This window comes from Lagopus muta, chromosome 5, assembly GCF_023343835.1.
Source record: "Lagopus muta isolate bLagMut1 chromosome 5, bLagMut1 primary, whole genome shotgun sequence".
Lineage (NCBI taxonomy): Eukaryota > Metazoa > Chordata > Aves > Galliformes > Phasianidae > Lagopus > Lagopus muta.
The window spans coordinates 23,648,405-23,664,881 of NC_064437.1; the positions used below are offsets into that span (position 1 = coordinate 23,648,405).

The 16,477-nt window shown below is 53.9% G+C and overlaps 2 protein-coding genes across 3 annotated transcripts; both read right to left on the reverse strand.

The window, feature by feature from the left end:
* Positions 1 to 89: 89 nt before the first annotated feature.
* On the reverse strand, positions 90 to 9,089 carry METTL13 (methyltransferase 13, eEF1A lysine and N-terminal methyltransferase). The gene is made up of 8 exons (XM_048944526.1): positions 8,580 to 9,089; positions 7,373 to 8,120; positions 6,722 to 6,921; positions 6,132 to 6,327; positions 5,763 to 5,906; positions 5,427 to 5,639; positions 4,912 to 5,043; positions 90 to 4,600 (listed from the first exon to the last, which is right to left on the reverse strand). The coding sequence occupies exons 1-8, from the start codon at positions 8,730 to 8,732 to the stop codon at positions 4,326 to 4,328; spliced, it is 2,061 nt and encodes a 686-aa protein (XP_048800483.1). The 5' UTR covers positions 8,733 to 9,089; the 3' UTR covers positions 90 to 4,325.
* Positions 9,090 to 9,194: 105 nt separating this feature from the next.
* ITPA (inosine triphosphatase) lies at positions 9,195 to 16,228 on the reverse strand. Of its 2 annotated transcripts, XM_048944544.1 has the most exons (8): positions 12,607 to 16,228; positions 12,434 to 12,491; positions 12,273 to 12,337; positions 11,747 to 11,820; positions 10,908 to 10,939; positions 10,178 to 10,293; positions 9,732 to 9,808; positions 9,195 to 9,423 (listed from the first exon to the last, which is right to left on the reverse strand). In XM_048944544.1, exons 1-8 carry the CDS (start codon positions 12,778 to 12,780, stop codon positions 9,303 to 9,305), a joined length of 717 nt encoding a protein of 238 aa, XP_048800501.1. In that variant the 5' UTR covers positions 12,781 to 16,228; the 3' UTR covers positions 9,195 to 9,302. The 2 variants fall into 2 exon arrangements, with proteins under 2 accessions (XP_048800501.1, XP_048800502.1); XM_048944545.1 differs by lacking the exon at positions 9,732 to 9,808 and having other exon boundaries at positions 9,313 to 9,423.
* Positions 16,229 to 16,477: the final 249 nt, after the last annotated feature.

A 16,477-nucleotide genomic window follows, 5' to 3' on the forward strand; every position in this document is an offset into this window, starting at 1 on the left:
GGGCCCTCTGCTTAGGGGCCCCGCCCCCGCCCCGCGAGGACCCGCCCCCCAGCCGGTGGCGGGAACCTGCGGACCGCCCGCGTGCCCGGCTCCGTGCGGTGAGCCCCGCAGGGAAAAGCGTGTTCTGTCGGGCTGGGTGGTTATGAGGTGTAACGTTACCCCATAGCGCAGTTGGAGGAGAACCTTGGGTTTGGGAACAGGCTGCCTTCGTATCGCAGAGGGAAAGAAGTGCAGTGGGTTCAGCATGAGTTGTGTGGTGAGGCCAAGCTGGAGGTACAGCAAATAACAATGAGATTTAGCTGCGATGACTGGCAGCCGTCACAACACAGAGACGTTCCAGACAAGGCTGCAGAGCCCTGCAGTGATGGAAGCGATCCTCTGTGCTAAGCCAGACACGGGCTTGCTCAGCACGAATAGCAAAACAACGAGGAGCTGCAAGCATCCAAGCGCTGACAGGCGCTGACGGTCTGGAGTGCGATCAAAACATCTTGGCTGGACCTCACAGTGAGCATAAGAAGTGAATCCCTTCAGTGGGCCTGCTTCTAGCCGGGGGTACAGACAGACAGCTATGGACGGAGTCACAGAAGGAGCTGAGCCCAGCACAAGGCCTGGAGCCATCCTTGCATACAGCTGGGGCTGAGGGCACACTGCCAGCATGGACACAACCCCTCAGCTTCATGAAGACCTCAGCTCATCATGAAGCCTGTCTCCATGCAAAGGGTAAGGTAAGAGCTGAACTTGTCCTCATGGCAAGGGAAGGTGCTGCCTGGTATCGAAGGAGGAAGAATTGTGTTTATCTCAGGCTAAGGAGGTATTATTACTCTGTCTCTGCCCTTCTGGGAAAAGCCTTGTGTTCCTTTCTATCTAGATGGAGCCTGGGGTTATTGGCATAATTATGCCAATTAACAGCATGAATTTTTTTTTCACGCTCCCGCCTGAGCAGCCTGTGCCAGGAGGCAACAGAAGAGCTTTTTGGCCTTCTTCCAGCCAATGGGTTCTTACTGGGAGTCAGGAACAACAGCATCACATTTTGGCAAAACCCTCCCAGCACAAGTGTAGGCACGTTTCCCATCACTTCTGAAATCATTACTGTCAGGAAAGGAGCAGCCTGGCACCAGGCCCCCCTCAGTGCAAGAGAAACAAGCACTGGATATGGCAGGATCCCTGGGGGCAACGCTGTGCTACCCTGAAACTGGTAACCTGGGGACCTGTCCTTTCCAGTAGCTTTTATGTCTTTGTTTCCTTCCTCTTGTTAAAAATAAATGAGAAAACATCAATTACTAGAAAAAGATTAAATTATTCCCTGAAGTCCGTGAAGTTTCCACTGTTTCTGGCTAAGCTGACCATGCTTACCCTGTGATTCCATCACTTAGAAAAATCTGCCCTCTCCCAGAACAGAGGCAGTCAGAATGTAACTTTCCCACTTCCTCGCAAAAGCACAAACATTTGCATGATGTATGCACATGCTATGCCAAGGATACACGTTTTCTAACAGCTCAAGATGCCAGCAAAGGAAAGAGAAGGCACCTCCAGGTCTCTGTTTTTCTGAGGAGCACAAGGCTTCAGTGCCCCACGCTGGTTCTTACTTCCTTTTGTCATACATTGTGCTCAGGAAGGAGATGAGACCTTCATGGCCCCAGCTCTCCCAGCATGGTGGGAAGGGAGGTGGCACCTCTAGATGTCACCGGCTCCAGCACTACCTGCTCAGGTCCCCAGGTTCACAGAGCTGGCAGGAGCCTCCAGTGCATTTCAGATCAAGTCTATGGATAGCAAGTATATCCTGCCCTAGCTTATAGCAAAATAAATGGGAAGAAAAGCCTGGTTTCAGAGCACAGCTGTCGCTGTTTCTTACCCACTAACAGCTCTTCCAAACCAGGCAGCGTGACGTTAAAATGGGACTTTCAGTTCAGGTCCCCAGGCTGCTTTATAAATGCACGCCAGCACAATTCTCTTCACAGAGAACAGGGTTATATAGGAGCTGCCACAGAGGAGACGCAGATGCCTGCAATGAGCAGCCAGGCACACTCCCCCCGCCAGCAGAGCGCAGCCAAGGTTGCATCCTCCCCCGGGCCACATTCAGAAGAGGCACGCTCCTTCATGCATGATTTTCCCATCTCTCCAGGGACCTTCCTCACACTCTCCTTGACTCAGCTCCAAACCCAAGGTCTTACGGAGCTTTTCATACAGCTGATCTGCATGAAGCAGGAGGCGTGGGGTTGGCGCCTGTGCTGCAAGGGGAGCTCCCAGGTTTCCACTACTGCCTGGCTCTGCAGGTTTGCAGCACTGGCATTACCATGCCAGCCAGCATCACATGGTGCATCTGCCAGCGAAGACAGCTTAGAAAGAAGACCCTCACGCTGCAAAAGAGACTGAAAGTACAAGAAAGGCTGTGCTGCACTGCAGTCGGCAGAGAGGTTTCCCTGCAGCCTCCCACTGAGGGCACCTGGGAAGCAGCAGCAGCCCCTCGCTGCAGCTCAACAGCACACCTCCTGCATCCTCAGCCAGCAGAGCTTGCTGTACATAGTTCTGGAGGAAATCAGCTCAGGATGAGCCCCCAGTAGCTGGGGCTGGCTGCAGACTCAGGGCTGAGCCATGCCCCAGTTTACACAGTGCTTTCTTTTTGTGCTGGGAAATCAAGAAAGGAAAGATGTCAGCATCTCCAAGACCATCAGAGTTGCTAAGTGACAGAAGCGCTTGCTTCTAGCTCCCCTGTTTACAATATGCCCATGCTGTAAAGGAAGGAAGTGAAGAGTAAAGGATGCAAACATAGTATACTGCCAAAACACTCAGCAAAACAGCTGCCAAAAATATACGTTATCTACCCCCTTTTTGCTGCCCTGAGAAAGAATTTCTACTGATCAATTATTCCGCTTTCACCTACTGAGAATTTCAGGTAACTGCAGCACTCATTAGATATTTGCTGGTTTTCTAACTGAAATATATTTCTTGACCAACACTGCAGGGCTGTCAGTGACTGCAAGGACAGCTGCAACGGACTGAGGTCTCATCGCCACTTTCTTCCCAATAGATGCCTTTTGTTTTTCCAACAGGATGTGGCATTACACAGCAATTAGGAAACGCAGCAGAAATGCAGAACTGGACAAAGGAGGGATGAACGCACGCTTTGTGCGAGCTGCCGGGGAAGAAATGAAATGGTTTAGATAAAATAAAGGGCATGCACGCTAATCTGTGTCATTGGAATTATGTTGAGGATTGGAAACAGAGTTAAAAATAGATTGAATGCAGCACTGCTGATAAGAGTTGAGAAATTTGTTGTCGCTGAGCTGGATGGATAATAGACATCCTTCAAAAAAAAAAAAGTGCTAATGACTAAAGAGATTTAGAAGAGAACAGCGCAGGGTGGACAGACTGCTGCACAAGCTGTGTTCCAGCCTTGCCCCTGCCAGTGACCGGCGACTGCGTGCAGCCCCGGGCAGAGCACAAAGCAGCACAGAGCTGTCACAGCTTATCTGTCTGCAGCAGCGAGCCGGCCAGCCCAAATCTGAGCGCTGACACTCATGAGCATTCTGAGTGCCTGGGGAGGATCAAAAGCACTTTGCAAAAAAAAAAAAAAAAGAAAAGAAAAAAAAAAAGCATCTGCACAGAAGCAGGCCAGCCAAAGGAGAAAGTGGGGCACTGACTTGTCCTGCTACGTGAAGGAGAATAATGCAAAGAGCAACGGACATGGGATCTAAGCAACTCCCTGCACAGCCTGGCAGGACCTGGCATGCCCCAGAGCAGCAGGGGCATCACCCACCAAATGGAGTGCAGTGTCCCATCACTGCTAGCAAGAAATAAACCTGGTGGAGCACTGTGAACCTCAAGAGCGGTCCTGAGCTTTATTCTCACAGCACTCAGCCCATCTATACACATCTGCTACCAGCCTCGGGGCAGAGCTGGGAGTTTGCAGAGATGCCAACAAGCAGAGCTCCTGGAGGTGTGGAAGAATATGGGAAAGAAGCAGAGCTGGAAGGGAAGAGGATGGTCAGAGTGACATTTAACCACAACAGGAAAGCAGTGGGGATAGATGCAAACACACAGCCCTGCCAACCCTGGAGCACCTTCTTCCCCTCGCCACCCCAACACTGTCCTGTGGGCAGTGCAGCTCCCTGCTCTCCCAGCTCTGCTTTATGCAAAGAGTAGATAGAGCCTCAGCACTCCAGGAGGCACGCCGGGCTCCCTCCTGCTATAGGAAGCCCTCTTCCATGCCAGCTGCATCCTTCAGGCAGGCACCAGGCCAGCACTGGCTCCCTGCAGGGTCAACAATGTCCCAGCTGCAGCACCATGCAGGCACTCCTTTTGCTCAAGTGGCATCAGGGCACCTCTCAGAGGATGGTGATGGCCTGCAGCATGTCTGCCAGCGCATACGAACTGTCCCAAGAGTGCCCCAACTGCTGCATTGACCCCTCCAGTGCCTGGGCAAGCACTGTGAGCTCCACAGGGTCCCGCCGGCTCTTGGGGTTCGGCTGGCAGAACAAGATCTCATTGACCTCCTCATCGATGCGGCGTGCATAGAGCAGGGGGAAAACTTCCCTGAGGGTGGCCAGGACAGACTCCTTCAGCCGAGCATCACGGCACACCAGGTTGAGCACAAAGACCCCTGCAGTAGAGAAAGAGGCATTCAGGACAGTGCCACCCGTGAGCCTGGCATCCTGCACAGGCCTCCATGCACACCCCCTCTCTACACAAACAGCTGTATCAGTACCACTGGTGCTACCAGCTCCATCTCACATGCAGCTTTGGGCAGCACAACGAGTGCCCTTGGCCCAGCTCCACGTCACTGGGAGCTGGGATCTGCTGGGAAAGGCAGCTGCCACACATCAGTCACAGCAGCACAGCCACTGCTTTCCAGGACCAACCAGCCCAGCCCTGGCACTTGCAAGCGCACCGCCACCAGAGCCCACCTCATACCTTCTGGCTTGAGAATGGTTTTAACTTTCTCCAGGAAGGGCTTCTCCACGAATGCCAGAGGTGGACAGCTCATTCCCAATGTGAGGTCTTTACTGTCCACATCAAACATGATGGCATCATACTGAGCTGGGGCTGCAAGAAGGAACACGGACTCATTATTCCATGGCACAGGGATGAGCCACACTGGGTGAGGAAGCAGTGAACATAGTGGCCAGGCTCCCCCCTCTGCCACTTCCAGCTGCTTCTTCTGACAGCACCTTCTGGACTGGGGAAAGACAGCAAATAGAAGGTCCCCTGCACACACACTGACAAGGACAAGTCTGCTTGCTGCAGGGACCTGTCAAGGTTGGAGCTTGTGACACATGGCATGAGGTGCTGGAGAAACATGGGGAACACCATCCCACAACGTGGCTGCTGTGGAGGGACAGGATAGCACAGGGAGAGGCAAGAGGCAGAGTTGGAAACCAGTAGGAGGGCAGGACAGGAAATAGAATTAAAGCTCTGCAAGACAGTACCTTCAGCTGCAAGCTTGGCCACGTGGTCCAGGCCATCAGCAATGTGCACCTGCATCCGGTCATCCTGGGAGAAGCCAAACCAGTGCGTGGCCACCTCCAGCATGGAGGGGTCGATCTCCACTACAGCCACACAGGCCTGCGGGAAGTAGTCATGGACGAAGAGGGGCAGGCTGCCGCCACCAAGTCCCACCACCAGCACTGCAACTGGGGCTCCTGCCAGGGGACAGAGCCCAGGTGAGCTGCCAGGACTGCCACACTCCCTCTGCCCATCACATCCCACCTGCCCCAAGCTGCTTCTGGCTTCACAGGCTGAAAAAACCCTTCCCACCTCATCACCTGGCAGGGGGTCAGAGCTGCCCAGTAGGCAGAGCCCTGCCACCATGGCCTTGTGGTGCTCACAGCACAGGTAGCTCTTGTCAATTGCCATAGGAGGCTCCGCAGGGCAAGGCTTCTTCTTGTCTTTCTTCCGTTTCTTCTGGCCTGAAAGAGAGGAGGCTCGAGCCAGGGGTACTTTCTGGGGACTGACCACCCCAAACCCAAGTCCCACCAGCAACGCAGAGAGCAAAACCCCATCCACATCTGCACTGAGACAAGACAGACAGGCCCCAGCGTGACTCTTCATCTTCTTCCTCACATTCATCTCACTCCCTACCACCCAAAGTCACCCTCGGTCCTGCCCTGTCCCTAACCATCTCCTCAGCATACCTGGGGGAGGTGCAGGGGCCAGGAGCCGGGCCTCCGACTGCACCACGTTCCTGTTGCTGAGGAAGACGAGGCGACGGAAGTAGCATGCATCGTTCCCCTTGACGTCCTCCACGACAAACTCCCCACTCAGGGGGCTGGTGCCACAGTGCCATACTTTCCGCACCCCAATGTCCCCTCCCACGGACAGGAAGGGCACCTGCAGGGAGGACAGAGACTCGTGGCATCTAGGCTATCGGGACAGGCGCTGGCCGTGTCTTGACTGTGTCTGGAGGGGTAGGATGAAGCTGACACATCTGGGGAGCAGCAGGATGAGCTGTACGCAGTACACAGGACACTGGGCTCATCCTGATCTATCTTGGGGTACAGCAAGCCAGCACACAAAGGCCTTTTACAAGAGGGGCTTGGAGCAAGAAAGAAAAGACAGAAGAGATGGAAGAAGTTAAAGGTGGAAAGGTAGGGCTAGATGCTCTCTAGTTTTTGGGATGGCCTTTTTTTTTTTGTGTGTGTGTGTGCGCGCGCGCGCATGTGTTTGGCATTCTGGGGTTGGCCCGGGGAATGGGAAAGACAGAAAGCCAAGTGAATGAACTCACCTGTTGCCGGGCAGGGAGGCCTGGCGGGGCCAGCTCCATCACCTTCCCCGACAGCTCTGCCTGGATGCTGGCCATGCCCTCGTAGTGCTGCTCCCTGTGCAGGGCCACGGTGACCAGGCGCCCAAAGCCCGCGCTGGCAGCCAGCTGCCTCCGCCCTTCCTCCGTTCCAAAGAGCCACTCGGTTTCTCTGCCCTGCGGGACTGCAGATGGGGGATGCGGTCAGGAGAGCCCCAGTCAGGTGCTGGCCCCTGCACAACCACTCTGGAGAGGAACTGTAGGGTACAGAGATTTCACAAGGAGGCAGCACTGCCTTATGCCTTATGCCTAGAGCGAGGCTGCACAAACAGTGATCAAAAGGACCTTTCTCAAATTGGGCAGGCTTGTGTAGGAGCCATATCTCATGGTAAAGGGGTGTCCAATAGCCCCAAAACTTATCTGTGGTTTGTGCTGAGCCTCAGGCTCTGCAGGCACACAGGAAGCTAACAAGGCTTCTGGCAGAGCTTGACAAATCTCTGTGAGTAAAACCCCAACCAAACCCCACAGGGACAGATGATTTCCCTCTTCAACTCCAATTCCAGCAGACCAGGACCACTGCTGCTATAGCAGCTCCCGGAGTGCTGTCTCTTTGCAGGCAGGAAAGGCTGTACTCACTGATGAAGATGGCGAAGCGATTGTCACGGGAAAGTTTCACCGCAGGGCTGTCGACTACATGCAGTGTGTAGCGGGGCCTCCCACTGGTTTTATCGCACAGATCCAGGGAAAGCTGCTCCCCACAGGGGGCTTTGCTGACCTGGCTGCAGAGCAGGGCGTAGTGCTGCCTGTCTTTCACCGCCTCCACCAGCCGCTCTGCGCTCTCCAATCGCAGTGGCTTGTCCTGCTCCTCGGAGCAGATCTCCAGGATCTGCAGTGCAGAGCCAGGGATCTTCCTGAACTTTGTCATGACGTAGACAAAGACCGGCAGGACAAACTGCTGCTTGTCCCCGCTGGTGGCCACTTCATGAACACGCACTACCCAGCCCTCCTGGGAGAAGTATTCCACTGCTTTCTTCAGCACATGGGCTTGAGCCAAGGAGACGCAGAGGTAGCGCCCTCCCACCTGCAGGACCCGGCTGATCTCAGCAAACATCCTGTCCACCTTAGCCAGAGTGACCTCCTCATCATCGGTGAGTATGGCATCCAGCGTGCCTTTGTCGAGGGCTACTTGGAAGTGGGCATCCGGGAAGTCCATGTGAAGCATGTCCATCTGCAGGTAGCTCATCTTTGGCCTCTTGCTCGTGCTCCGCTCCTGCATCTGACGGATCACGGCGTCACTGATGTCAATGTTCACAATGTCCTCACACATCCCTGTGTCATACATCTGCTCGCTCAGCTCCGAGTTCCCACAGCCGACCACAAGAACCTGGGAAGCGGGACAAGAGCAGCAGTGATGGTGAGGGTGCCCTGCATACACATCTCAAAACGTTTTACAGTGCAACAATGGGACATTAACCAGGAGCCCTCAACAAGAACCACATCCATAGCACCTCCAGATACTCCCCATGGCCCTAACAATCATTCCATAAAAGTACATGGGCACAGAAGCAACGTGCCTACATTGCCTCGCTTTTGGGGATTATCTGGATGATTTAACGCCATGGTGGAACAACATCTGGTATCTTCTGATTTCTTGCTACGGCACACTAGAAATATATTTCTTGTGCCAAGACCTGACAGCTGAGTATGGAGCACTGTGTTGCAAGGCAGGGAAGGGGGGGGAATGACAAACAAAGCTCAGATGTGGAGAGCAACCCGGGCAGAACCGGGGGATCGGCAGAGTGCGATAAGAAGCACGCCAAACCGGGAGAGAACTGGGCCTCACCTTGTCGCGGGGCCGCACGTACTTAAGCAGCACAGGGCACAGCTCCGGGAACGCCCCGTACCACTCGAAGGGCCGCTGCCCGCGCTGTCGGAAGAACCGGTCCCAATACCGCGCGGAGCCGAACTCCCCGGGGCTGCGGGGCAGCAGCTCCATGGCCCCGGTTCGGCCGTTCGGTTCGATCCGGGGCCGGTCCCGAACACGTGTTCCCGTACCGCGCCCCCACTGACGGCATCCGAGCGCGCAGCGCTCCCATTGAGCGCAGCGTCCGCGCCGCTGATTGGCTGCTGCCCCCGCCCCGGCTGCTTCCTATTGGCTTCCGCTCAAGAAGGGCGGTACTTCCCGCATCGGTGGCGCGCCCGGGGAGCAGTCGCGCCGAACGCCCGTTCTCGGGCCCGGAGAGGCGGGCGGCAACAGGCGAACAGGCGGCTCCGGCTCTGATGTTTTCATCGGTAGAACCTGCGTGAAGATGGTGGAAGGTCTCGAACGTAACAGCGCCTGCAAGCCTCCCGCGAGGCACAAACATACAATGATCTCAGCACCTTAATTAACGTGCACCTGGATTCTACAGGCATTTCTGAAGCAACACAAATAGGGAAGAAAAAAAACAAAACAGTATTCATGGCTTCACCGTGAACAACTTTAATATAAGCATGTGACCGAACTGAGACCTTGCAGGGATGTTTATGAAAAGTACAGCATCCAGTGTCTGCGGGCATGGAGATGCTAGCTGGGATTGGAGGGGGCCTCTGTTGGGTTGCTCTGAAGGAAGAAGGCAGAGAGCTCACTCAGTGCACGGTACCGGTGTGAGATTGAGTTCTTTACAGCCTTGGGCAGCTCAGCGTAGCTGGAGTGGGAAGAAACCAAAACAGTCCTCAGCAGATGAGTTGCTGCAACATGTCCCCAACACCTCCCCTTTGCCTTGCTTTGCTGCCCAACCACAGTGGGGATGTTAGCAGTGATACATGTTGGCAAAATCAAGGATCCCCGTACTGATGCTGGGTTTCTTTGTAACCCTATTTAGACCCAGAACAGTGTCCTCACCTTGCCAGCACTGCTTGTATGCGGTTCCTCTAAGTACAGAAACAAACACAGCCCCCATCCCTTCCTTTTCTTAAAATTCCCATGAAGTGCTGTAGGTAAAAAGCCACTTACGTCTGGTCATAGCCATCAGGCTGAAAGCAGGGATCCCAGCCAAAATCTCGAGGACCTCTGGGCTCAACAATTACCCCCTACCATGAAAAAGCCAAAGAGCCCTGTAAGTCGTGGTTCCTCAGCACTGCTGGTGCAGTCACATCTGAAACACAAGCTGCAAAGTGGCACTCAGAAAGCCACAGTTGTGGCCACCCACCAAAGGCTTGATGCTGCCCTAATTTCTCAGCACTCCCCCAAAACATGACCAAAATTAGCAGTGCCAAAGTCAGTGCTCCTCAGGGTGCTGTTTGCTGGCAGCCCTTTCACTACCCTCCACACCTCCCAGACCGAGAGAACTAACAATTGCAATCCAAGCAGTTACCTCACTCAGTCAGTCACCTCACTCACTGACACTGTCCTTGACAGAGCCAATGCTATTACAAAATACACATTACAACCCCACCTACATGTGTCTGGCCTTTGAACAGCTTCACAGGCTCCTCTGGGTTTCCAGTACTGAATGCAAAGGTGCAAAGAGCATAGGCAGATTTGTCCTCAAATCCAGCCAGCAGCTTGTACAGGCCTGAGCAACACAGAGAGGATCCTGGTGTCAGTGTGATTCCAGGAGAGCACAAGACACCCACCTAGAGACGGATCAAGGGAGTGCTCTGCATTCACATGGACGAGGGAGAGGAAGAACCACAGGCATAACAAAGCTAAGCTGAACCCATGCTTTCGGCTGAATCCCTCCTATTCCTGAGCCGCATTAATTTGGGAGCAGAAACAAAGAAGTGCATTGCCTCAGAATGACTAAAGCCCCTTGTCAATCACAGTGATTAACACTCCTGCTGATGATGCCAGTATAGAAGCCAGAGATCACAGGTCTTCCAGGTTACCTCTGTGAAAGGCAATTCCCACACACCCTGCCACCAGCCCGCGGGGGCAGAAGCAAGGATGATGCCAAAGCTCCTGGGGGAAACAACATCCAGTGAGGAAGGGAGCAGAACAGTCTAAGAGAGAGAGCACAAAGGGACAGAGCTGGACAGACAAAGGAACCAGCAGTGAAGCAGGCAGCCAGGTGGGGGAGCACACTCAGCAGCACATAGCACAGGCAGGAATTCCCATGGCACATTTGTGCATGGCAGCCCAAGCCTGGAAAGAACAGTTACATGCAGACAGTGCTACAAGAGGCAGTACCTTCTGGCTTGAGCTTTTCCAGGAACCATTTTCTGAAGGGGGAAAAAAAGAGGAAAGACAAATTTTTGCTGATATTACTCAGAAACACAACCATCCTTGAAGCACTGTTGCCTATGTTTTCACAGCTCTCTGAATCCCTATTAAATGTACTGTCAAATCACCTCATTCTGGGCTATTTACAAATAAAAACAAACCTACTTCTTAAATTAAATGGGACATAGGGAAATGGGAATGGGAAAACAATGGTGGGGTATTTAATCTTAACTTCTGTGCAAATAACCCAGTTCTCACTCACGAGCATCAACAAGCTAAAATACATTTATTGATTCCACTCGTTCACATTTTACACTCATTTGTAGTGCACACTGCTTGTATGACTCTGATTAGGTTAGCAGAGAGTTTGAAAAAGTTAATCACAGCAAAAGATAAACCTAGGAACTAAGAGTGTATATTAATAGAAGAAATACACAGCAATATAACAATCCTGTACCAACAGGATCAAAACAGGCCCTTATGAGAATCTAGGGGACACTCACACAAGAGCACTCCTGACACACCTGGTGTCTCAGAGCTTGGTGCGGAGCTCCCAAGCTGCAAGAGCAGGCACCCAAGACTGGGAACATGAGGCAACAGTTCAGATTTGTCTCTCCTGTCCTGTACAGTGCATTACGGCACTCCTCATGTCCTGCCCACAGGATGCAGAATTAAACAGAGGACACAGAGCACCTCCCTGACCCTACTACCCCTGGTGCATGGAGTGTTCCCTGTGAAGCTCATCCTGCCAAGCTGTATTCCTCGCTCTAGGAGGAGAAAAGTGAGGCAGGTTCCCATCTACTTACATGTATGGTCCTGGAAGTCCCCCCAGGGCATTGAAGCACAAGCAGGTGTCCTCTATTATAACAGGCCCCCGAATCTGCAGCAAAAGCAATATCATGCCTCAAGGAAGGTACTACCAGACTCATTTCCCTACTTGGTGCTGGTCTCATGCACCCAAGATAACAAGAACAACTCAGCAATCAAAGCCCTCACCACACAGCCCACTGCATCCCCAGCAGGGGCTGAGCGGTGGCAGGGAGGTCCTCCCACACAACAAAATGAGCAGAGCTGCACAGCCCTGGTTCGGGAGCAGTGGAAGTGCCCAGCACGAGCTCCAACAGGTGGAAAATCCTGCAGCCCACAGCCGCCAGGGCCGCACTGAGGGACACGTCGCGTCTGCTCGTCGCTGTGGGGACGAGAGACCACGGGGGCGGCAGCAGTGCTGTCTAAGGGCAGCGCCTGCCCTCGGAGGAAGGACACCACAGCAGTAAGGGCTGCAGCCGGGCCCCGCCCTCCCCAAACAGCCGAAGCGAACCGGGAGGCGCTGACCTGCCGGGCGGCCTCACGGCACTTCTGCACGGAGATCTCGTCCGGCTCCCCCTGGTACTCGGGCACTGGGGACACACACGGGCGGTCGCTGAGGAGGGGCCGGGCCGGGCCGGGCCGGGCCGGGCCGCGTGTCCTCCCCCCCCCCCTCCCCGCCAACTTACGGTCAATTTTCTTCGCCACCAACGTGTACGGAGAGGAGTCCCCGAGGATCTGAGTGACCTGCGGGAGGCAAGGGGGAAGCACGGCCTTCAGCCCCGCCTCCGATCCCGCTCTCGGGCCTCCGCTCGGGCCCGCGGGCCCCAAGGCCACTCGTCGCCAGGCGACCGCCCCCCACCTCCTCCAGCTTCTTAGCGTTGCCCGTCACGAACACCACGCTCCTCCGCACCGGTGCCGCCATGCCGAGCCACGCCTGCGCGCTGAGCAGCCAATCACCAGCCGCGGCGCCGTGACCCTCGGTAGCGCCCGGCCAATGGGAACGGCCGAGCCTCCGCGGGCAGGCGCGTTGCATTTGCGGGTACGCGTGCGCGGGATCGCGCGAAGCGATCTCGCGTGATCTGCCGCGTCGCCACGGAGACCGGTGTCTCCGCTGCCGCTTCGGCGCCCCCGGCCGGGTCGCGCTCCGCCCCGGGACCCCTCAGATCGGCGCCGGGCCACGGATGCGGGAGGCGGGGACGGCGCCCAGCTCTCCCTGCCCTGTTTTCCCCGAAGCCATGGAGATGATGGAGCTGGGCCCTGGGCTGCGCTCCACGCCTTGCTGTTTACTCCAAGCTCTGGCAAGCCCGCGAGCTTGGTGCGACTGCAGATTTCCTGCGTGGGAGCGAGCAGATTTCATCCTTCTGAACGCACCTGCGGGAGCAGCTGGCCCGTCGTAAAAACAGGGTCAAAGGATGCTCCCTTGTGGGTCCTACTCTTTTAATTTGTACAAAAACAAATCAAATCCTACCCAGATGCATCACGGAGACAGAGCTCTGTGTTGGCTGTAACCCTGGGAGAGGAGCTGAGACCTACAGAAATCATAGAATGGCCTGGAGTGATAAGGACCACAATGATCATCTAATTTCAAACCCCTGCTATGTGCAGGGTCGCCAGCCACCAGACCAGGCTGCCCAGAGCCACTTTCAGCCTGCGCTTGAATACCCCCAGGGATGAGGCACCCACAACCTCCTTGGGCAACCTGTTCCAGTGCATCACCACCCTCTGTGTGAAAAACTTCCTAATATCTAACCTAAACCTCCCCTGTCTCAGTTTAAGACCATTCCCCCTTGTCCTATCGCTATCCACCCTTGCAAACAGCCATTCCTCCTCCTGTTCATACGCTCCCTTCAAGTACTGGAAGGTCACAATGAGGTCTCCCCAGAGCCTTCACTTCTTCAAGCTAAACAAGCCCAGTTCCCTCAACCTTTTTCATAGGTGAGGTGTTCCAGCCCTCTGATCATCTTACTGGCCATCCTGAGCCCCAACACTCAGTGCCCAAAAGGCAGAAGAGAGCACTGCCCTGTCCTACCCATACACAGGATCCTGGGATGCCACCGCAGAACCCGGCACCCCTCCTCGCACACTGCTGTCCCTGAAGCTCCATTTTACAAAGGGCTTCTCAAGGGAGAACTTTCTCTTCCTGTAAGAGCAGAGCCAGGAGCACAGAGGCCTGTCCCTCCTGCTTCAGCACAGCAGCCATCCATCTCTGCAGCCTCCTATCCATAGGCGCAAGGACCCCCACGTCCCACTGCACAGGTCCCACTGGCAAGCCTGGAGGGAGCAGCAGCCCTGCAGGAGGAATGGGTCCCACCAACAAGCCTGGGAAGGAGAAGCAGCTCTGCAGGAGGATCATAAAGCACCAGCCAAGGCACACCACTCCCTGTGAAAACCAATCGCATAGAAAACAGCAGCTAATGAGAAGATCTGGGCAAAAACGAAATGGATAAAACAGACACTATGCTTGGGTGGAGTTATTTTTGTTGTGAAATCTTCTTCATAACATCTCCTAAGTGAAAACCAAGCCCAAAGAACACAGGCAGCTTCTTCCCATCCCTGCTGGGAATAATAGCCCTTCCCTATTACTGCAGCTCTCCCTGCAGTCAGGCCCTGGCAGTACTATAAAGACCAAGGCAGTGTTAAGGAGAACAAGGAGGACTGCTCCATAACATAGCTGATACTGGATACTGTAATGGCCTTTTCAGCCTTGAAAAGCAATAAACTGCTTGATAAATTTTGTCACTGTCAACAGAACTGTTATTTGCTGTTGACTCTGTTTTCCAGCAAGAGACAGTCTCTTGAGAAGGTTTGTGCTTAGGATGACCCTGCTGCTCAGGGTCTTGAACCTAAAACACCATCCTGGCAACCCAGAGGAGAGTAGAGTGCTGAGGTCCTTGGCAGTTTTCTCTGCCCAACATCTTATGTACAAACACTTACACCCCAACCTTCTGCATGAGACTGCAAAACCACCTGGCCAGAACTGAGGCAAGCCAGCTTTCCAGGTACCTTGGGGGCACCTGCTTCAGTTCCATTGCTATCGGAGGATGAACACAAGCAGGAGGGTGTAAGGCTCCTTCTCTGTGGATCTAGGTCAGCTGAAAATGCATCTGCACCTTTCTGCAGCAGCTTACTGCTGTGACCTGGCTAAGGACAGCTATTCTCAGAGCAGTACGCTCGTGCTCACAGGGATCATTTAATGCAAACTGGAAACTCTTTCTATGGACAGGCTGCTGGCAGATATCCACCAAACCCAGCAAGGACAGAGCTCTTCACAGATGGTTTTGTCGTTCTTGCAGTTCACATCCATCTTTGTCACTCCAAAGCAATACCTGCACCAGGCAGGGAATAGAGTCCCCAGGGGAGCCAAGCTGTAGCTGTTCCTTGGTTCAGTGGAGCAGGCAAGAGAGAAGGATGTAGCAGAAACTCCTAGGTTTGGCAGCTAGTAGCAATTATTTAATACAGCAGGATCACCAGGAGGCCTTCATGCAACCAGCATAACCAGCATCCATTTACCAAGGTCCAGCTCAGGATGGATGTGAAGTCCTGACATATTCTTGCAGCATCTAGGTCCTTCTGTAAGTAGCAGCAGCACGTGCAAGATGAGTCCAAAAGAGAATGCCAGAGGTGCCAGTAGGGCCTTCAACAGTAAAACCTGCCCCTCACAGGCAGCAAAAGAGCAGGCAAAGCATAGTCATAACATGGGCTCACAGTGCTGCTTCTCACTTTCCAGCTGGCAGGAAAAGGCCCCCAATGCTCCAGTGAGTCTTGCAGCCCTGCTGAATACAGACAAAATCCCCCTTCATCTACCCTCTCAATCTTTTGCAGCTGGAGAGCAGCCAAAGGCATAGCCTGAGTGATTTTTATCTCTTCCATTGAATGTATGATTTTGCCCTCAGGATCTAAAAAACGTGGCAACGTGTTAGGAGGAAAAACCCAGCTTGGCTTTCTGATTCCCACCTGGAGTGAACAAGGCACACAAAAGGGAAAAGCACTATTTATACACAAGCAGAGCAAGTAGAGCTTGTAATCACATCTAGCACTCCAGCCTGCTGTGCTCACTTCTAATCCTCTTCTCTGCATGGAGCAGCACCACCACTCAGGTGGAAACTGTGCATGAGGTCCTGGGGGCAGGTCCATAAGGGAAGGCTGGGTGGTGGCGTAAGAAATTCTCGGGGGCACACTATTTCCCCTTCTGCCCCAGTAAAATTCCTTCAGACACAGACTAGGAAGGACAATGTTCCTCTTGTCAGCAGAAAAGAAACAGCACAAGAACCAGGAGAGTGAGAAAAAACAGGAGAGTGATTTCAGCTAAAGTTCTAGGCTCAGTGCAGGAAGGAACTAGAGTCACAAAATAAAGCGCAGACAGAAAGGCCATCAGTGCCTGAGACCAAGCTGCAGTCAAACAGAAGGGGACTCATGGCTCTTGTGCCGAAACAGTCCTACCTGTGGATGGAGGACATTCACTCCCATTTAGTCCAGCACTACAGCCCACACCACACCAAACTGCCAGGCTTGGACACAGCCCCTGCCCCACTCGGTTGCAAGGAAACAAAACAAGCTGGCATTCACAACCACCACCACTGACAGCACCAAGGTGAAGGGCTCTCAGTATAAAGTGGGCTTGGTTTATTCTGGGCCGATATAGGGACAGTTGCCATCTTCCTGCTGTGTCTTGTATCACTGGGATAACAGAGAGCTGAGCTTTACGTGCTTCTTCCTTCTGGTTATGAAAA

Excerpts from the sequence above, each read along its gene's own strand:
- ITPA (XM_048944544.1), bottom strand. The coding sequence starts at position 12,780 with ATGCAACGCGCCTGCCCGCGGAGGCTCGGCCGTTCCCATTGGCCGGGC. Across the intron at positions 12,492-12,606 it reads ACGCTAAGAAGCTGGAGGAG|GTCACTCAGATCCTCGGGGA; the intron begins GTGGGGGGCGGT and ends TGCCTCCCGCAG. Across the intron at positions 11,821-12,272 it reads GCCGTGAGGCCGCCCGGCAG|ATTCGGGGGCCTGTTATAAT; the intron begins GTCAGCGCCTCC and ends CTTTTGCTGCAG.
- METTL13 (XM_048944526.1), bottom strand. The coding sequence starts at position 8,732 with ATGGAGCTGCTGCCCCGCAGCCCCGGGGAGTTCGGCTCCGCGCGGTAT. Across the intron at positions 5,907-6,131 it reads GGCCCCTGCACCTCCCCCAG|GCCAGAAGAAACGGAAGAAA; the intron begins GTATGCTGAGGA and ends CCTCTCTTTCAG. Across the intron at positions 5,640-5,762 it reads CAGCTCTGACCCCCTGCCAG|GAGCCCCAGTTGCAGTGCTG; the intron begins GTGATGAGGTGG and ends GTCCCCTGGCAG.